The sequence below is a fragment of the Protopterus annectens genome, chromosome 4.part0, assembly GCF_019279795.1.
Source record: "Protopterus annectens isolate FY-2018-M chromosome 4.part0, PAN1.0, whole genome shotgun sequence".
Lineage (NCBI taxonomy): Eukaryota > Metazoa > Chordata > Ceratodontiformes > Protopteridae > Protopterus > Protopterus annectens.
The window spans coordinates 655,580,495-655,601,580 of NC_056733.1; the positions used below are offsets into that span (position 1 = coordinate 655,580,495).

At 43.8% G+C, this 21,086-nt stretch overlaps 1 protein-coding gene across 1 annotated transcript in view; it reads right to left on the reverse strand.

Moving 5' to 3' along the window:
• Window positions 1-21,086, reverse strand: part of ALDH2 (aldehyde dehydrogenase 2 family member) — a 1,229,710-nt gene that overhangs the window by 67,902 nt on the left and 1,140,722 nt on the right. Inside the window, exons 10-12 of the mRNA XM_044068619.1 lie at window positions 9,926-10,090; window positions 9,691-9,848; window positions 9,380-9,494 (exon numbers count right to left, since the gene is read on the reverse strand). Of these exons, the coding sequence (XP_043924554.1) occupies window positions 9,380-9,494; window positions 9,691-9,848; window positions 9,926-10,090 (438 nt within the window). The remainder of the gene's footprint in view (window positions 1-9,379; window positions 9,495-9,690; window positions 9,849-9,925; window positions 10,091-21,086) is intronic.

Here is a 21,086-nt window from a genome sequence, read left to right on the forward strand (position 1 = left end):
CGATATCTGTGTAGTGACTGAGACCTGGTTCAATGCTCCAGAGAGTGCCCCTGCACTACCAGGCTATAACTCATACCACACTTTTCGGCCATGTAACCTCCTGTAACCTGGACCGAAACACCAAAGGCGGAGGTGTGTCCATATTCATTAAGGATATCCACACCTCCAGGCTAGTTGCACAGCATAATGCATCTGAGGTTATCCAAGTGCAACTAACTCTGGGCAAAACTGTAGTCCAAATTGTAGCTTGCTACAGATCGCCCACCATGCCCCAGGATTCCCACTCCTCTTTTCTTGATGTACTGGAAAATATTAGGGTTCAACCAAACACCCTAATAATGAGCGACTTCAACTACCCCACCATTAACTGGGAAAACTACTCGTGTACCAACTCCTTATCTCAACGCTTTCCGGAATTCATAAACTCCAATGCCCTGGATCAACTTATCCAAACCCCCACCAGGGGCAACAATATCCTAGACCTAATCATTACCAACATGAGTGACTGGTGTTCCACACCTGAAGTCAACTCCTCGTTGGTCCAATCCGACCATAAGCTAATCACCCTTGATATCCACATCCTGCCCCCACCCCCCATTAAGGAAACCATGGTAAAAAATTTCTCCAAAGTCAGCTTCATGCTTCTTAAGACAGAAGTGCTAAACTTCATGACACCCGTGCAGATGGACAATACAGTTACAACGGCTGAATCCTACACAAATGCACTCTATAAGCACTTACATGAATGCATGGATCGTGCTATCCCAAACAGAACCAAGACGCTATCCTCCAAAAAATAGGAAGACGATCTGGTGGTCCCCTGCCATAAATAAACTGTACAACAGAAGGAAGAAACTGTTGCAAAAGAGAGTAAAATCCCATGAGTGGAGGAGCTCCCTTGTCAGCCTCAGTAAGAAGCTGAGATCCCTTATACGATCCTCCAAAGCTAGCTACGAAAACAAAATTGCCACTAATTCTAAGGACAACCACAAAGCATTCTATAGCTATGTCAAGAATCTCGATGGCAACACCCAGATCTGCTCTGAGTTACAGCATCAACAGCACGAAAATTACAGAACCAACTGATATTGCCAACATCCTGGCAGATAAGTTCAGTGCTAACTTTACCCCACCCCCACCCCCTAAAGGGCCCATATCTATACAGGAAGAATGCAGAGTCCCTGTAATGACAACTATGCAGGTAAAAGCTGCACTCTCTAAAGCCAAAAACACAGCATCTATGGGACCGGACAACATCCCAGGCTGCCTTTTACACGAATTTCAGAACGAACTGGCTCCCCACTTAAGCACCATGATAAATAATAGCCTTGCATCAGGCTTTGTGCCCACTGAATGGCGCACAGCAACAGTTATCCCACTCCACAAAGGAAGCCACCACTGATCCCAGGAACTATCGACCTATTTGCCTGACGAGCCTGGTCTGCAAGGCCATGGAACGTATCACCATGGAACCCATAACCAAAGACATTGGTAACCTCCAAACTCTGTATCCCACCCAGTTCGGGTTTGTGAAAGGCAGATCATGCTTCCTGAACCTGATTGACAACTTTGAGGCAGTCACCAAAGCCGTAGATGAGGGTAAGGTGGTTCACACAGCCTATCTTGACCTCGCCAAGGCTTTCGACACCATCCCCCATTCTGGAATTATAGCTAAACTCACTAAACTTGGTATAAATCCCTACGTCACAAGATGGGTTACCAACTGGCTCACTGACAGAACCCACACTGTAAAAGTTGCAGACTCCAAATCTGACCTCAAACCAGTGATAAGTGGAGTGCCACAGGGTTCCGTTCTGGGACCTCTCCTGTTTGGTATCTACTTCTCTGAAGTACAGGCTAACACAGAAGGCCTCTGGCTAACGAAGTTCGCAGATGACTGCAAACTGGGAGCCATAGTCAAGTCCCCAAATTATGTGGACATCCTACAGACGGGCCTCGCTGAGACAAATGCCTGGTGTCATAGCTATGGCCTCAAGCTCAATGCCAAAAAGTGTAGTGTCATCCCCTTTGGTAAAAACTCTGTACCCATGAACTACCGCATAGGCAGCAATCTACTTAACACCGAATGTGTGATAAGAGACCTTGGGATCCAGGTGGACAGTAGTCTCTCCTTAGATAGTCACATCGCCACAGTAGTTAGGAAGTCCTATGTGGCACACCTCATTATAAAAGGGTTCTCATCCAGGAAAAAAAGAGGTCATTGTTCTCCTCTATGCGACACTCATTAGACCCATTACAGAATACAACGCCCCTTTTGGAATGTACTCACAAGACATCTGTAGCAGCTGGAAAGGCCACAGAAGTACCTCACAAAGAGGATTACTGGCCTCAAACAAATGCCCTACACTGACCGTCTCAAAAAAACTCCAGCTTTATTCCATAGCATATCGCCTACTCCAAGGTGATCTCTGCCTAACATATAAAGCTATGTCAAACCCAGAGCTGTTAGACATGCTACACCTAAAGAAATCCCAATCCCTCCGAGCTACACGCTCTAGGGACCTAAACCTTGTCACCACAATAAACAGGACATGCTGGAGGGATAGATTCCTGTCCCAGAGACTTCCCATACTGTGGAACAGGCTACCCATCTATGTCAAGCAAAGTTCTTCATTAGCACTCTTCAAAAAAAATCCTGATGAGTGGATGGGAAATAGGAAATACACCCCAGGGATGACTTCTGTGTGTCTGCTCAACACTGGCACAGAAAAATAACTTTCTTGGGTAGCTTAAGCCAGGGAACCTTGTTGGCTAGTGTTACGTAGGCCCTTGGGCCGATAGCCTAGTACCTACCTATGAACCTAATCAATGTTTCTTCTCTCCGCCCAATATGAGAACTTTCTCCATTTACTAGAATATAGTTTCCTCGTTGAAGCCTTGTGTAAGGATACTAAGATATGTCTTACTGCTGGAGTGAAACTGTTAAGCCTGACTAAGTTGGGAACTGGGGCAGCCATGCTGCCAACTTGAGGGTTTGAAGGGAGGGGGTGGGGTGGTCCCGACATATTAGTCAGAAGGTCTGGAACTGGGTCTAGAACCCACAGTACCTCCTGAAGATGAGGCCAGAGGAAGGGAAACCAAATCTGATGAGGCCAGTATGGGGCAATGAGAATTTTCCTGCTTCCCAGCAACTTGGCTTTTTGAATGACTTTGGGTATTAGGGGAAATGCATAAAGTAGTCCCGAGGGCCAATCGTGGACAAAGTAGCTGCTACATTTGGCATTCATGGGAGTGGCAAAGTGGTTGCAGCAAGGCTGGTCCCATTTCCAGAATATCCTTTCCACTATCTCTTATTTTAGGGACCACTCGTGAGGCATTAATATTGCTCTGATCAGCCTGTCCGCTATCACGTTGGACTTCCCCAGGATATCCATTGCTATCCGAAAACGTTGGGAAGAGTTTGACCATTGCCATACTCTGAATGCCTCTCAACAAAGGGGGTAGGGCTTGGTTCCTCCTTGCTTATGTACCAAACCACTGACATACTGTCTGACTGAACTGCAATTGTTTCTAGTGGAAGACAGTCCTGAAGTGCTTGCAACGCCAAGAGCACTGCTCTCATCTCTAGAACACTGACGTGCAAATGGGTCTCATGTTCCTGCCATGTGCCTTGGACCCTCCTTCCCAGATAATGACCCCCCCACCCTATCTGGGAGGTGTCTGTGGCCACTGTTGCCAGAGGTTGTTGTGGAATAAAGGGTCAACCTAACGTGACTTGACTGGAAAGGAGACACCATCTTAGATCCTTCTTTCATGACTCTGTAATGCTGATCTGGTGAGACATGGGAAGTTCTTGTAAGGACCACTGAGAATTGCTGCCATGGTTCCTAGGACTTTTAGAACTGATTTCAGTGTTATTGTTTTTGGTAGGAGATGGGTAATCTGTTCCCTGAGTACAAAAGCTCTTTCTGCAGGCAACTTTGCCGTCATACAGTCAGTGTCTATAGTTCTGCTCCTATAAAGGTAATATGCTGACATGGCAACAAGGCAGATTTTTCTGAATTTATTGTTATCCCTAATTGAGAACAGATTTGTAAGTGGCGTCTCTTGACTGTTGTAGTAGATGCTTGGTGGTGGCAGTCAGGATTCAGTTGTCTAGGTATGGAAAGACTTGGAATCCTAGCCGTCTCAAGTGAGCCATGACTACTGCCATGCATTTGGTGAACACTGTGGGTCTGTAGTGAGAACACAGGGCAGAGCTTGGAATTGGTAATGACTGGCTCCCAGCCGGAAGAGTAAGTGACTCCTTGATGGCCTGTCCATTTTTATGTGGTAGTACGCATCCTGGAGGTCTATCAAACACATCCAATTGTCATTCCCCTAAAAAGGGAAGAATTGACTGCAGTGTCACCATCCGGAACTTGGACTTTTTTACGGATTCGTTTAGTTTGCTGAGATCAGATATGGGTCTCCAGTCCCCTGTTCTTTTTGATACTAAAAAGAATCTTGAGTAAGTTTCGAATCCTATTTGGTCCGTGGGGACTTCTTGGATGACTCTTTTGTCTAGCAACATTTTAATCTCTATAGTTGCTTGTTCCCTTTGACTGGGTGGAATGTCTGGGATACTTCTGATTTGTGGAACGGGAAGGCAGAAGGGAATGGAATAACCTCTGGATATTATACTTTGTATCCACTTGTCTCTTGTGATATCTCGCCAGGCTTCGGGGTACAAAGATAACTGCCCCTCGACTAGAGCAGACGGGCCTCCTTTCAGGATTGCTGGTAGGGTCGCCCATGAAAAGGAATCATGGTCACCCTGGTTTTGCAGAACTCCTCTGCCTCGTGGACTTCTACCATTACTACTTCCCCCTCTGCCCCTGGGGAAGGATTCACGTCGTGCGTCCTGAAAAATTCCCTGGGATTTTTTGAACCACATTTTAGCACCCTTCTGACCCTTAGGATAAGGTCTGGAAGGCACGGAAAAACGTACTCCAATGGCAGAGAGAGTTTTTCCTTCCTGCTCGCATCTGGTGAGTGTGTCTTTGACTTTGGGTACAAAGAGTGAGGAACCATCAAAAGGGGCATTGACAAAAGTAGACTTGAAAGGTTCTGCAAAGTTACACAAGCACATCCAGGAGTGTCTCCTTAGGGAAACTCCTGAACCCGCAGCCCTACTCGCTCCATCCACTGTATAGGAAATCAGTCTCATGGAGGAGTTAACTAAGGAATTTAAAGTGGATAGCTGAGAGGTCACCTTGTCTGAGACTCCTGCAGTTAGTGAACCTTGGAGAGTATCTCCTAACTCCTTCAGAAGATCTCTTTGAAGCCTAGTGAAGTGCATTAGGTAGTTCAGTGATCTAAGGGCAAAAGTCGCTGACGAGAAAACACTCTTCCCATATCTGTCCTTTGTTTGAGTCTCCTTGTTTGGTGGATGGGCAGATGAGGACGTTTCAGAGAGTTCCTTCTTGGTGGCTGCTAACACCACCATAGCATCGAGAGGGGTGCCTTTCATAAGAAATTCCTTGTCCATTGGTGCGGTTATAAATTTATTTGGCCTCCAAGGGACTGGTTCCATTGCGCCTGGTGACTTCCACGCCTTTTGACTAGTTCCATTAGTTTGTCAAAAGGCAGAGAGACACAGGAGGCTGACGGTTGAGATCAGAAGACCTTCACATACACCAACTCCTCATCAGAAGGGTTGACGAGCTTCCAGCCGCCTCTCTATTTTAGGATTTCTAATATACCCGCAAAGGAGATATCTTCAGGGGGCGACCGTGGGACCCCGTTTGACTCCCCAAGGTCAGTGTCGGAGGTGACTGATTTGTCTGGTGAGTTCAGATGCTTTCTCTTGCATGTTCTCTTCTGAGGAGCCTCCTCAGAAGGGTATTCTGGGGAGGTCTCGGAAGAATGTGGTTCACCCAATGGGGCTCCCTGAGACCCTGAATCTCTGCTGTCCTGCGGATGGGGTGGTGCCGAGACAGAAGCTGATGCCTTAAAGGGAAGAATACCAGTACCTCTGTGTAGAGCTGTAGGTGGGGACAGCACACTCCTCATTAGCTCAAAAGCAGATCCCCCTGGCTCTGAGGACGCCTCCGGTTCCAAAGAAGCAGAGGGAATCCCTGGCACCAATGAGACAGGCTCCGAACCCGATGTAGGAGCTGAGCTCACCCGCGCCAAAGCCCCGAGAGGTAAGCTCAGAACCGAAGAGTCTCGGGTCCGAGTGCCCCCCCGGGAACCGATTGGTAATATTGGTAAGCATCGGCTCCTAGACAACCCAGATGGCACCAAGGATGTCGGAAAAGACAACGGTTTTGAAATCCCCTTAGCGAGTCTCGAAACCAAAGATTCTACAACAATGGGTACTCAGCATTCCAGCTCCAAAGATCCAATTTGGCTCTGAGGAGGAATTGACGTGGATGAAAGAGTCTTAGTTGGCTCCGACACGGAATGGGTCAGAGCCAAAAATAATTTTGCCAGTGGCAGCGACTTCAGTAGTCTTTCTACAACTCTGGCCACATCATCATCTGAAAGGCTTCTAGAGGACTTAGAGGAAAGGGTAGGTGAGCAAGATCTCTGCAATATGGGAGATCTCAAAGTAGAGGAGACTGGCAATAATTCAGTGGACTGGACCGGCTCAGAATGTCAGTCTCTCTTGGCTCCGAAAGCTGTGGCGCCGAAGGAATTGGCGTGTCTAATTTCAAAGATTCTCTCAGTTCCAAAACCTGTGGAGCCAAGGAGGTTGATTTTCCTGAAGAAGAAATTTTTGGCGTCTTATCTGATGGTTCTGAATGACCAGATGAGGAAGAAGAAGGAGGTCTTTTGGAAAGTTTGTCACATTTTTGAAGAAGGAGACTTGGACTTACTGGAGGTACTCTGACTTTCCAAAGTTTTGGAGAACAGAATTTGCAGTAGTCCTCTAACGATCAGCTTATTTTTTTCCTCTCTAGTACACAATTCCTGTAAGTGAATGGCCCCTAAGTAATATACACAAATGTTATGGCCATTGGTCAATGACATTTTCTGAGAATACTTTTCACACTTTTTGAAACCAGACAGCTTTGTTTCCTTTTCTCTAGTTTCCTTAGACATTATGAGTATAAGAAGCACAGACTACAATATTATACTACTTGTAACAGCACACATAATGTAACTAGTAACTCAAACAGCACTCTCAAGAACTATGTAAATATAAACTCACAGCACACACTAATCTAAATATATAACGGTCTCAAAAACCAAGTAATTAGAAAGGAAAAGTTTAGCTCCGTCTTCTAGCTTAAACGGGCGCTTGGCCCTCTAACTTAAACAGGCCAAGCATGGCTAATCAGAAGGAAATAAGGATTATAGTATGGGGAATAACACACACTTAAAATGCAACAGTGTGCCCACTAACAATCTCGTAAATTAAAGAAGGAATCCTACATATAGTGGGTAACTTTATAACGGGATAGGAAATTAGGCCTGCGAATAAAGGGCGACGGCCAAACAGAACAGCAGTAATGACTAAATATGGTATGAATAAGCACACGCAACACAGAAAGTGTAAAAATACATAGTACTAGCTATATCTATCTAAATGAGCAACAGCAACTTGAAAATACATAAAATGTTGAAAACTTAGCCGCGGTCAAGATGAAGAGCCTCCGATCTTGTTAAGTGGCAAACGAGATCTGGCTAATTACACCACTGCATGATGGGATAGGTATTTAGCCACGAGCCAAGTGAGAGACTTCGAGATATAGTATGCGGCCGAGATGGAGCTGAGGATCAGCTCCGAATCCAACCAGTAAGAATTAAGGTGACATAGGACAACATAACATCAACTATTTGTATTATGCTAGGAAGCAGACAGCACAATTTCTTGTTGCCCTGACAGAATAGCGTGCATGAAAGCTTAAGTTTCACTGTTTAACACCATTTCAAGTGTTTTTTAAATCTGAATTTAAGACATTTTCTGATGTGTAAGAAGCAAATAAGGTTGTGCAAGTGTATCATCCAAGGGTGAAGAAATGAACAGAGGAAGAAAGGAAGTATCTCGAAATGGTGAGGGGTATGAAGAAGTGGAAAGAATATGGACTGTCATCTTTAATAAGATTAAGCAGTTCTGGCATTCGGTTCAAGATGAAAATTTCAAGACATTTAGACAATGGTTATTTCACAAATTGAAACAGTAAGAAGTCTGCACAAATATACTGGGTGATATACCCTGGACACACCTGATGCGAACAAGATTTTCTGAGACCATTAATATGTTTTTACTACTTAGGTTTGCTTTGCAGTTAGAATGATCACAAATGCCAATGTTGTATGTTCAGTTTTCCAGCTTGTATTAACAGTGGTCATCAGTTTCAGTCTTAGGGGTGGCCATAACGCAACACTGGAGGGAAGCAAAGAAAAAAGGACATTCTAGGAAGTGTGCCAATGACTGAAGTGTTGTGGTTGCATAAAAAATGAAACTAAAAGCTGTAATTACACAACATCTATACAGGGCTATACTACTTGGAGAAGTACAGTCTGTTTGCCCAAGGCAGACACCTTTCCAAAACACTCAGTGGACTTCAGTGTTTGACACACTACACATGACTGCTTAATGGGACTCTCCAATACCCGTACTACACACTGGCACTAACATCCAGCAGAAGTCAACACACATTTGCTCCACTAATCATTTAAAATGCAACCCAAACACAGGACTAGGATTCTTGCAATCACACAGGGGGGAAAGAATCTCCTGCATGCAGTTTGTCTGTGTGTGCCCATGTGCATATGCAGGTATGTGTGTGTGTCTGTGGGGAGGCAGATGGACATAAAGCAAGTCTTTGTTATGGTTGTAAAAAAAAAAAAAAAAAAAGCACACTGCATTCAAAGTATGTTATGTCAGACATAAGCAGCACTGTATGAATAGCATGAATCTTCAGAATACTTGCAGTATCAGTGGTGCAACAGATAGCACACTCACCTTTGGTGTATAAGGCTATGAGTTCTATTCACACATCAGATACATGGATTGCTTACAGTGCAGTGCATCATAAAGGGGTACTACTGAGTGTGTCGTCCTTTCAGTGAGATGTTAAACTGAGGCCCCAACTTCTTGGTAACTCAGAAGGATGTAAAAGATCCCAAGGCACCTATCGAAAAAAGTAGGGTAAGTTCCCCAATGCCCTGGCAAAATTTCCTCTTGAAGTATAACTACCTCCTTGGGTCTCCCATGAAAAGAGACTACTAGCCTATTAAAACTAAACTGGTTAACAAAGGAAAATAAATGCATACAAATAATCTTACCTATTAACCTTCTACCTTCAGCTTTCTGCTGTTCCTCTAGTCCCCCAGACTTGACTAGCAAAACAAGCTAATTTCAACTTACCATGCCTTTTCTAGTAAAACATATGAACCAAACTGCACTGTAAAACAGACTTACAGTTTTTACTTCTGTGTATTCTTCTAAGCTGTATTCACCCAATTCTCGACCAACACCAGAAGCCTTGTAACCTCCAAATGGGGACTGTGCTCCAAACACATCGTAACAATTCACCCTAGAGGGACAACAACAAAATAAATACAATTTTTAATATGGAAAGCTAGTAAACACTTTTTAATTTTTGGTTCATACTGTTGTTCCTACTGGAGCCTGTAGGTGTTCACAAACTTGTAACACACATGAAAGAATACAATAAGGAGCTCACTATACTGAACCAGAAAATGAAGTGCGGTTAAATACCAGTCTCTTACCAAACAGTTCCAGCACGTAGGCCCTGAGACATATAATTGGCCTTGTCTATATCTCTGGTGAATACTGCTGCTGCTAATCCATATTTGGTGTTATTGGCTCTTTCCAGGACTTCTTCAATTGTCTTGAATTTCATTATCTGCATGACTGGTCCAAAAATCTAGAGAGAAAAAACATCAAATGAAATATTTGGAAACAACTTCTGAAAAGTAGCCAGTAAAGAACAGGTTTAATTACCTCCTCTTTAGCAATGACCATGTTATCGTGCACATCTCCAAACACAGTTGGCTGAATAAAATAACCTCGGTCAGCAGCAACACCTCCTCCACAAAGCAGCTTGGCTCCCTCCCGTTTCCCACTACTGATGTAGTTCAGAATCTTTTGGAACTGTTCTTCATCAATCTAAAACGGAACATGTATTAACAATTTGTATTTCACATCAGTACAGTAAGGCAATAAGGACAGCGGTGCTGAATTTCGCATGTTGCAAACTGATATCAAGTATTCTACATTCAGAAAAATGCAGAATTCTGCACAGTGAAGAAGGAATACCCAACCAAAAAATTATCAAAGGACCTCCACATTAGATCAGTTGGAGCTGGTGTGCACGTTCAATTACACAAATAAAATCCAAGGGTCACAATACAAAACAGGTAAAGGGGCAATCAATAACAGGATAATGATGATTTCCCAAGGCCCTTCGCCATGCAATGAAAGCACTCACTCTCTTCCTGGGTATAATGCCTATCATGTCTTCAGACCTACTGGCAATTGTGGGGAAGTATCAGTATTTGTCAATGATATCATCACCTCATGAGAGATTCCTTGGGACACCACATTTGAACTCCAAGTCACCATAAACAAGACAAACTATTTATAGAACACCCTCTACATCCCCTTCTGTGCAGTTGTCTTAAATTAGCTGAAATCCCCATTAAACCCAAGACCTTTCTACTATGGGACTTCAACTATCCATCAAGAAACTGGCTAACCTACACTGCAAATGGTCGGTATGCCTTGCAATTCCTTGCCATTATAAATGCTAACGCTCTTTCAAAAGTAGTTAACCATCCTATTAGAGTCCAGAACATCTTTGATCTAGTCCTCACAAGTATAGCCACTTTTTGCTCATCTCCTTATTTATCATCAAGCCTTGTTAAATCAAACCCTAATTTGGTCACCTTTTCCTTTAAAACTGGTGGTACTTTTCCTATAAACAAGAGTATCTCTGTGCACCAAATATAATGAGAATTTTAAAAACAAACCCCTTTGGTGAAATTCCTGTACAAATAAATTATATAACAAGAGAAAGAAAATACTTAATGCTTTTAAAAGGTCTCTCAATCTACCTACCATCAGAACACACTTGAGCAAACTAACAAAGAGCTTAAGAGAACTATTAGGAAGCTCAAACCTGAGTATGAACTTAAAACAGCCACTAAAACCAAAATAAACCACTAATTCTTCTTTAATTGTGTGAAGACGTTAAAAACTTAACACCCAACAATTCTACATTCTTTCCCAAAAGAAATAGCTAATACCCTAGCTAACAAATTTAGTGCTAATTTTACTCCACTCAGTTCAGGTTCCACAATCCCCAGACATCCCCTTTAATTACTATGGAACAAATTCTCGCAGCCTTCCCAAAAACTAAGAAAACTTCATCCATGGGCCTTGATAACATATCAGCGCCAAATATGGTTTACCTGAACCCCTAATTAACCTCTTTAATCTAAGCCTTTCCATGGGTTACATCCTTGAAGCCTGGAAAGCAGCCATTGTAATGTCATTACACAAGGGTGGCCAACCACAGACACTGGTAACTACAGAGCCATTAGGCTCACTAACCTCATACATAAGGCTATGAAGCACATTAATCTGGACATTGCAAATCTCTTACTACTGAACCATCGTCAATGTGGCTATGCCAAAGGAAGATACTGCCTCTCTAAACTTATTAATTTCTTTGAAAAAATAAGTAAAGCAGTTGATAGTGGTTATGCAGTGGATACAACATATCTAGACCTGGCCAAGGCCTTTGACAATATTTCGATGGAGGCATTATTGACAGACCTGTAAATATGAATATATATCCTTACCCTGTGGGGTTGTCTGACAGAACTCAAGTGGTTAGAGTTACAGGTGCCACTACTGAAACCAAAAAAGTTACCAGTGGTGTATCACAAGGCACAGTTTTAGGCCCTCTCCTATTTGGCATTTGTTTCTCAGGCCAGCACTCTTACCCTATGATTAACTAAGTTTGCAGATTACTGTAAATTGGGTGGTGTTACTCGATGATGATAATTACTTATTTGACCAGCACGTCTTGACAGCAGTTTGGAAAGCCTTTTATCTGGCTCTTCTAATTTCTAAAGGCATCTTCACTAGATTCAAAGAAGTCTTAATACCCCTTTACTCATACCTTATCAGACACATTATTGAATATAATGCCCCTTTTGGCATGTACTTGTCTAAACATATCACACCACTTGAGAGACTTCAGAGATTCAAAAGTAAAAAGATTAGTGTCCTCAAAAAAAAAAAAAAAAAAAAAAAAAAAAAAAGAAGTTATGTCTTACCACAACGTTCCATCTGTGTTGTAGATCTTTATTCATTCATTACTATTAGGACTTTGGTTCTGTCCTCGGAACCAACACGGCCTTTTCCAAGCTTGTGCCAGCCAAAAATACTCAGCTAAGACCTACCCATAATGCCCCTCTCATAGTCTTTTCAGACTGTTTGCCTGCCCTTATATTGTGGAGCTAATAAAAAGAGACAGCAGGAGGCTCTGTCTGATCAAATACCTTGACTAGGCAATCCTAAAGTCCACCAGGAGTCCAGGCAGGGGAAGGAGGGTGGGGAGTAATGAATGAATAAAGATCTACAACACAGATGGAATGTTACGGTAAGACATAACTTCTTTATCTGATGTTGTAAATCTTTATTCATTCCTTACTGTTAGGACCGAGTTCCCAGCTACTTGAGTCCTGGGTGGCACTAAGGAAGGATATTCCTGAGCACCACAGAACCAAAGGATGCTCATCCCCTGGAGGCCAAATCCAATTTATAATGAGTGATAAAGGTATGAGGTCTTGCCCAAGTGCGCAGATATCATCCATACAGGCTCTGGAATGAAAAGCCACAGAAGTAGCCCTCGATCTAGTCGAATAAGCCGTTACTCTGGAAGGTAACGACAGTTTATTCTGATGGTAGGTAAAGGTAATGACGTTTCTAAGCCAGGAAGATAGAGTTACTTTGGAGACAGGTCTATCCAAGCTGGGTCCCACAAAGGCCACAAACAACTCGTCTGTTTTTCTGAAAGATTTAGTTCTGTCCAAGTAAAAGCAAAGTTGCCAATGAACATAAAGGGTATGTAAAATATATTTCCCTCTATTTGAATGTTTAGGGAAGAAATCCAGCAGGTAAATAGATTGGTTAACTGAAAACCCAGAAATGACCTTGGGCAAGAAGGATGGGTCAGTATGTAGGGACACTGTTTCCCTGTGGAAAATCGAGTAAGGTCTCTTGACACTTAAGGCCTGCAACTCAGATACTCTTCTTGCTGTGGTAAGGGCTACTAGAAGCAGAGTCTTCCAAGACAAAAATTTTATATCATATGAATTAGAAGGTTTGAAAGGAGGGCCTGTTAACGATTGAAGCACCAAAGTCAAATCCCAAGACTCGATGGGGGGCTTGACAGGAGGTTTAAAATGTAATACTCCTTTCAAGAAGGTTTTGCACAGACAGTGTGACATAACAGAAGAATTATCAAATCCATTGTGAAAATTTGAGATAGCTGCTAAATGTACAGTAAAAGTCGATGCTGAAGCTCCTGCACGTAGAAGGGTAGTCAGATATTGTAGGATCTACTGAATAGGCATAGAAAAGGTCAATGTCATGATCTTTGGCCCATGTAAAGAACCTAGCCCACTTACTAGAATAAATTTTCCTGGTGGCGGGTTTGTGTGAAGCCAGAAGAATCTCAAGATCAGGAGAGGAAATATTGGGTAGCCTAGCAATCATCAGAAGTGGAGAAACTAAGCTGTGAGCTTGAGGCTGTGGAGATTGGGGTGAATCGGTCCCTGAGGATGAGACAGCAGACCTTGGGATTGATCAAGGATCCACAGGCTGTAAATCAGATGAGGCCATAGGAAAGGGAACCAAACTTGATGGGACCAATAAGGGGCAATGACGATCACTTTGCTTCTCAACCTTTGAGCTTTCTGGAGGAATTTCGGGATGAGGGGAAACGGGGGAAAGATATATAACAGACCCGGGGGCCAATCGTGCATCAGAGCATCCCTCGGTGACTCCCCCTGTGTGTGTGTGTGGGGGGGGGGGGTCAGGGCAAAGTAGCTTCTGCATTTGCTGTTTAGAGGGGAAGCAAACCGGTCGCAGCAAGGCCTGCCCCAACGACGGAAGATCTGATCTGCTATTATAGGACTGAAGGACCACATGTGAGGCATCAGGATGTTCCTGCTCAGATTGTCCGCAATAAGGTTGGAACTCCCGGGAATGCGTGTTGCTATAAGAAAGCGGTTGGAAGCTATCGCCCAGTGCCAAATTCTCATGGCTTCCCGACACAGGGCGTAAGACCTGGTTCCGCCTTGTTTGTTTATATACCAGATGACTGACATGTTGTCCGATTGAATTGCAATGGTCCCAGAAGGGAGGGATGTATGGAATGCTTGCAACTCTAAGAGAACTGCCCTCAATTCCAGGACATTTTTGTGCAAATTGGCCTCCATGGGGAACCAGGTGCCATCTATGGTCAGTGGCCCTGGCTGGGCTGGGAAGGCAGAACGGCCGACACCAAAGATTTGATTCTGGCTGGCTTTATTTTGAGCCTGAGGAAGAGAGAGGAAAAACTCGACAGGTTGTTGTGTCGAAGTCGAAGAAATCCAGTGTTTTGTTTTTTGTTTTTTTTAGGATTTTTTTGTTTTTTCCATCGCCTAAGCCTAACAGCAAGGCCTTGAAGGTCAGAGAGGCTGTGGATGATGAGAAGATTCCTGGTCGCGGCGGTAAGGAGCCATCCGCCTAGATATAAACACATGGAATCCTTGTAGTCGAAGATGAGCTACTACAACATGAACTGGTAGTAAATGGCTCCCAGCGAGGGGCGGAGAAATCTCGGAGGCGCTCCATCCATCTTTATGTGGCATATCTGGGGAGATCTATACACACATCCAGTCGTCCTTCCTATAAAGGAACGACTGAGCCCAGAGGCTGCTAACTGCTCAGGAGCATCGTGCGGAGGAAGGAGGAACAGGTAAAGCCTCTTGGTTTGTCTGACTCTCCCTCTGCCGAAGCGTCTTCTGAGCTGGTTTGCCCTGCCTGCCATAGGGGTACTGCTCACCACGAGTGTCACGAAAAGATCCTTGGGACTTCATGAACCACAATTTTCCTCCCCTCTGGTTCCTGGAACAGGATCTCGGGGGGGGGGGGGGCACACACACACGTATGCCCACAGCATACAAGGTCTTTCCGTCTTCCTCACTTCGTGATAGTGTGTCTCTTACTTTGGGACCAAAAAGGGAAGATTCGTCAATAGGCATGTTGATGAGGGAAGATTTAAAGGGGTCTGCGAAATCACAAAAATGCAACCAAGCATGCCGTCTCATGACGATACCTGATGCGGCTGCTCGAGTTGCCCCCTCAGTGATGTGGGATATCAAGCGCATTGAGGAGTTCGAGATAGATTCCAGGGTAGCCAGCTGCAAGGTGACAGTGTCACGCATCTCATCAGGCAGTACCCCCGCCAAAGAGGTAGACATTTCTGAGATTAGGTCTCTTTGGAGGCGAGTGAAGTGTGCCAGACAGTTCAGCAATCTAATGGCAAAGATCGCTGAAGTGTAGGTCTCCTTCCCCAGTCTGTCCATAGCCTAAGACTTCCTGTTCGGGGGATGAACAGTGGAACTATCTTCTACCAGGTCCCTCTTGGTGGCCGCTGACACGACCATGGACTCAACTACCAACTGCTTGGACCAAATGGGCTGGTCTTCGGGGGGTGGATAAAATTTTGTTTGGCCTCCGGGGGACTGGTTCTAAGTTGTCTGGGGCCTTCCTGGCACACTGCACGATCAGTTTTACAAGCTCATCTGCAGGTGGGGTCACCCAGGAAGTAGATGGCTGAGCACGGAAGGCCTGCAAAAACACCAATTTCTCCGAAGAAGGGTTAGAGGAATTCCAGTCTCCTCTCTGCTTGAGGATCTCAAGATTGTCTCCAAATGAAATGTCTACCGAGGGAGACCGTGGGGACCCTTCTCCCTCATCGAAATTGGTGTCCTCAGTGATGATGGATTCCTCAGGGGAATCAAGGTGCTTCCTTCTTGCAACGTTTCTTCCGGGGTGGCTCCCCAGTGGGATTTTCTAAGGAGGACACCAGAGAAAGGGTTCCCTTCAAGGGAAGGTCTTGTGGCTCCCGTGCTCAGGATCCCAGAGTAGGGGGTTGGGACAGCTGCATGCTAGAGGGGGGGGGGTTTCTGGTGTCGATGCCATTGGTGCTGACTGTGAGCCTGTTGAGGCAAGGATCCTCTCATCACCTGGAAAGCAGGCCCGTCCGAGGAGGGATGGGAGCCCGGAACTTAGAAGGATAACCTCGGAACCAGGGTCACACCCCGCCCTGAGAAGCCTGCTTCCAGGTGAGGAGCTCTGAGAGGACTGGTAGCTGTCGGTGGAGCCGTGGCCATAGACATACCAGCGAAAAAATAGGTGCTGAGCTAGGAACCACAGTATTGGCAGCCCAATCACTGCGAGAGCACACCTGTTCCAATGGAGCCGTTACACCAAGAGTATTTGGTGCCGACAGGGGAACTTCTGCAGTCTGTGCCGACACAGTATGCACCGGGGTGGTCATCGGTACCGACATCTCTGGGGCCTGGGAAAAGGCAGGAGGAGGATATACTGGTGAGTATGCCATGAAAGCTTCCGTTCCAAAGGGAATGGAAAACCTAGCAGGCGTGGGCAATCCTCTAGCTGCCAGAAGCTGGTCCACAACCCTCACTACATCTTGTTCTGAAAGGCTCCTGATGGATCTGTAGGAGGCTGCTGAAGGAGAAGTCAGGTCTTACAAGAAAGGGGCTAAATGGGTGCCCTGAAAAAGGGTTGTAAGTTGGGGTATATCTGGTTCTGGGAAGGTATTCAACCTTTGGAACCGACGGGGTCATAGTCTGTGGAGCCATATAAGGTATTGGCACCGTGACTTGGGATGGTGCCGATGTAGCTACGGTAGTCAAAACTGGTGTCAAGTCCAAGGACGGCACCGAGGAGGATGGTGCCGAAGCTGGTACAGTAATAGAAGTCAAATTAGAGGTGGCACTGAGAGGGAACACACAGAGCCTGGTGCTGAAGGTGCTGGAGAAGCTCGGCGTCGACTCGGTTCTGAAACGGACTGAGATGTAGGAACCAAGTGACTCCATTTCTCTTTGTGTTTCTTAGTCTTAGGAGGTGGTGAGACCTCCGTCCCAGAGAGTGCCTCCGATAAAGGAGTTTTCATCATGCCCTTTAATAACAATGTGTTTTTAGGCTCAATTAATAACAATGTGTTTTTACGCTCAACCAAAGTGTGATTGCTGAAGCTGGAACAGATATCACACAAAGTGTTAACATGGTCAATGCCCAAACAATAAACGCACCAAGCGTGACCATCTGAGTTGGGCATCTTACGCCAGCATTTATCACACTGCTTAAAACCCAATTTGGCTTTTTCAGACATAGTGACAAACACCACACTAGTCAGTGACAAAGTAAAACAGAAAACAACAGCAGCAAAGTTAGAGAGAAAAGTTTTTTTTTTTAAACCAGATATAAAGAAAAAAAGGGGTACCAACAATGGTAATTAGAAATACCACAAGTGGTAGGAAAGAGGGCCTACCTAAGGGAGAAGAGAGGGACAGTACCAAAGATGGTATAAAAGGAACTACCAAAGGTAGAGGGTAGGGAATAGAAGAAGTAGAGGAGTCTATAGACGAAAGATGAAAATTAGCAAAAAACTGAGTAAAAGGTAAGGTACTGACAGGAATTTACACAAAAACTCTACACTTAGCTTGACAGAGAAGGCTTGGCACATCTCACGAGGAACATGGCAAACGAGATCTGAATAGACTATGAGAGGGGCATTATAGGTAGGTCTTAGCTGAGAGTTTTTGGCTGGCACGAGCTTGGAAATGGCCATGTTGGTTCTGAGGATGGAGCCGAAGTCCTAACAGTAAGGAATGAATAAAGATAAACAACATCAGATTGTTAGTTATCAGGAAAGACTGTCAGCTCTTTCTCTGTATTCAGTTTCTTACAGACTCCTCTGTGGAGATCTGTGTGTAGCCTTTCGAGCCATGAAAGATCCAACCCTATTTGACCTCCTATTCGTTCACAGAACTAATGGTACCCCAAATACTCGGTTAAAGGAACTAAACCTTCACCAGCAGATAAATAAGACACGTTGGCATGGTAAGATTCATATCTCAATGTATTTCTCAGTTCTGGAACAAACTGTGCCACTACATGTCAAACAAGTTAGAACCCTTGCCACCTTTACAGTTAACCTAGATAGTAAATGGGCAGCCTCAAATTTTCCCCTGGTCTATCTTGTCTTGACCTCCTTGAAGCCAGAGGTAACTTTTGAATATGTATTTTTTTTTTTTTTTGGTTAGACGTGTAATGGTCTGCAGACTGATTGCCTACTACTTACCTATGAACCTAATACCGCTGCAAATCATGCTATAGTGATAGATTATGTTGAAGCTATTAAGTCGTACAGACAAAAATCTAACAAGTCTATGCTAACTGTGGTGGTGAAATAAAAACAGCATGGTGAAAGAGGATGGAGCAAAACAAATGAACAAAATGCTGGTGACTTTGCCACTTTTTTGCTTTTACAATACTCTCTAAAGAATTGTGGATGATTTGAATGTGCTAGACACAAAACAAGTTTATTACAAATGAGGGAAAGCATGCACTTGAGTATTACCCCTTGCTTACAGCATCTACTAAAAACTTTTCCAATAAAACCAGACAAGTGTGTTTGAGGACCTTTTTAATCATGTAAATACTGACTGGGCGCTTACTTGCAAAACTGAAAATGCCAAATATTACAGAAGGTTCAAGCTTCTGTGTTATAGAGAACATAGGAAAGTCATCCATGACACTTAATTCTCTTCTGATCACTTGTGTTTTCAAACAGGTTATAGTTCAACTTCCTGAAACACAAATAGTCTGAATGCCCATCATCATACACCCTCTCAATCGGCTCATTGTTTGCCTCATCACCAGCAGTGAAGAACAGATGAGAAAGCAATGTAGGCAGCTATCAGTATTTCAAGATTTATTTATTTATTTTGCCTCATCTCCTTATGCATACCTTTGTGACAACCTGAGGGTGGGGCCATGTGATGGGTATTAGCATTACCCCTTCTGCAAGTGGACTGCCCCACCCATCCACAGGAAACACCAAGTGGTTGTATTTGTGGTCCCCACAAGGGAAATCAACTAGTGCAATGTGTCTGGAGCAAATCTCACTGTCATCCACTCAGGGATGTCTGTGTGCATCCTCCTTGCCTATGCTGTTAAATGCTTGAGATACTATTCCAACACAAGTACTGAAGTACAGTCTACTGAAAACAGAGATAACTGAAATACATAATGGAAAAATGTACTACAGTGAAAACAGAAACAAACAGAAAAAGAAAAAAAATTACATAAGATAATGGTACTGTACCCCCTTCACCCCTGACATATGCTAATGACAAACTCTATGCAGTTTGACTGTAAAGCCAGGTCTTTCTGAAATTTCCTAGACCTTGGATGTAGAATAATAAGCAAGGAGCATGTGTATCAAGGATACAAGAGAGGCCCCACACTGAGGAAGGTACAGGGGGCTGTCCCACTGTGAAAAATACTTTGTCTTTTTTTAGTATTTTACATCTTATGTTTACTCATTTTTTAAATGTTATGTCCTGTCTTGCAATGACTACTTATTTTCAGTAAATATTGCTTTTTGAAGCTGAATCAATCTCTTTCAAACACTTTGAGAAACACTGTAGTGTAATGTCGCTGACCATAACATACTTGCCTACACACAAAAAAGAGCCACCTCCCGAAAAAAAAAATTCTGTGAGTTTATTATTTAAACCACAATACTGTTTTACTGCACGGCTCTGTCCTGTGATCAGCATGGCCATCTTCATATGGGAGTGACTCTATAGTACCAACAGCATGGCTGGCCTCCTCTGAAAACTTTGGCACCCCTCACAGGCTTTGATATCCCTTTCCTCTGCCACTATCATTAGCTAAGTGGTTACAGAAATAGCAATGTAATATTTTTAGTAAAAATCCTTATTAAATATTTAGAAAACGGGTCTATATCACTTTATCGAAGGTTCACTATCGCAAATAACTGCTCATCAAACCAATCACAGTGAACGTTCACTTTAACAAATGACTTACCCAGGGAAAGGAACGAGTTGTCCAGCATTCCAACTGTCACTCACAGTACAGTACTTCAAACCCATCCAGGTGGGGAGCTGTGCCCCCAACCCCCCTCTAACTATATATACCAACTCCGAGATTGTACTACAGTGTGGAAAGGGGCAAATTTCTGATGATGGCCAACTCATTTCTTTCCCCGAGTAAGTCATTCATTGAAATGAATGTTCGCTAAAGTGAACATTCGCTGTATTTGGTTCGATGAGCAGTGGTTTGCAACAGTGAACTTTCGATAAAGTGATATAGACCCTTAGAAAACATTATATAAACAAAAACATGATTACAGTGAACAAGTACTTTGTGAGAATATGTACGCTTACCAAGAATCTGATGTCTTTTCCATCCATTCCTCAACTAATGGGTTTCAGATCCGACCTTGTCCGCTTTGTCCAGAGTTAGGATCAGTAGCTCAGGGTACTCCCCTTACCCATAATCCCCTCCTGTTCCCAACATTACCTCAGATCCTATTTGCTGCTTGTAGAGTGTGGACATGATTCACTTGCTCAGGCTTCTATTCAGTTAGGTGTTTTACAGTTTTTGAAGACTTTAGGTACTCTTCTAGTACAGTGGATATAAAAAGTGTATAAAGCCCTGTTAAAATGCCAGATTTTTGTGATATAAAAAAACGAGACCACAATAAATCATTTCAAAACTATTCCCACCTTTAATGTGACCAATACCCTGTACAGTTCTATTGAAAAACAAATATGTTAGGGGAAAAATATAAAAAATAAAAATCATACAATAAGCTAGTTGCACAAGTGTGCACACTCTTAAACTAATACGTTGTTGAAGCACCTTTTGATTTAATTACAGCATCCAGTCTTCTTGGGTACACACCTGACATCAATTAAAGAGACTGATTAACCCCAAATAAACTTCAGCTGTCCTAGTAGGATTTTGCTGACATTTACTCAGT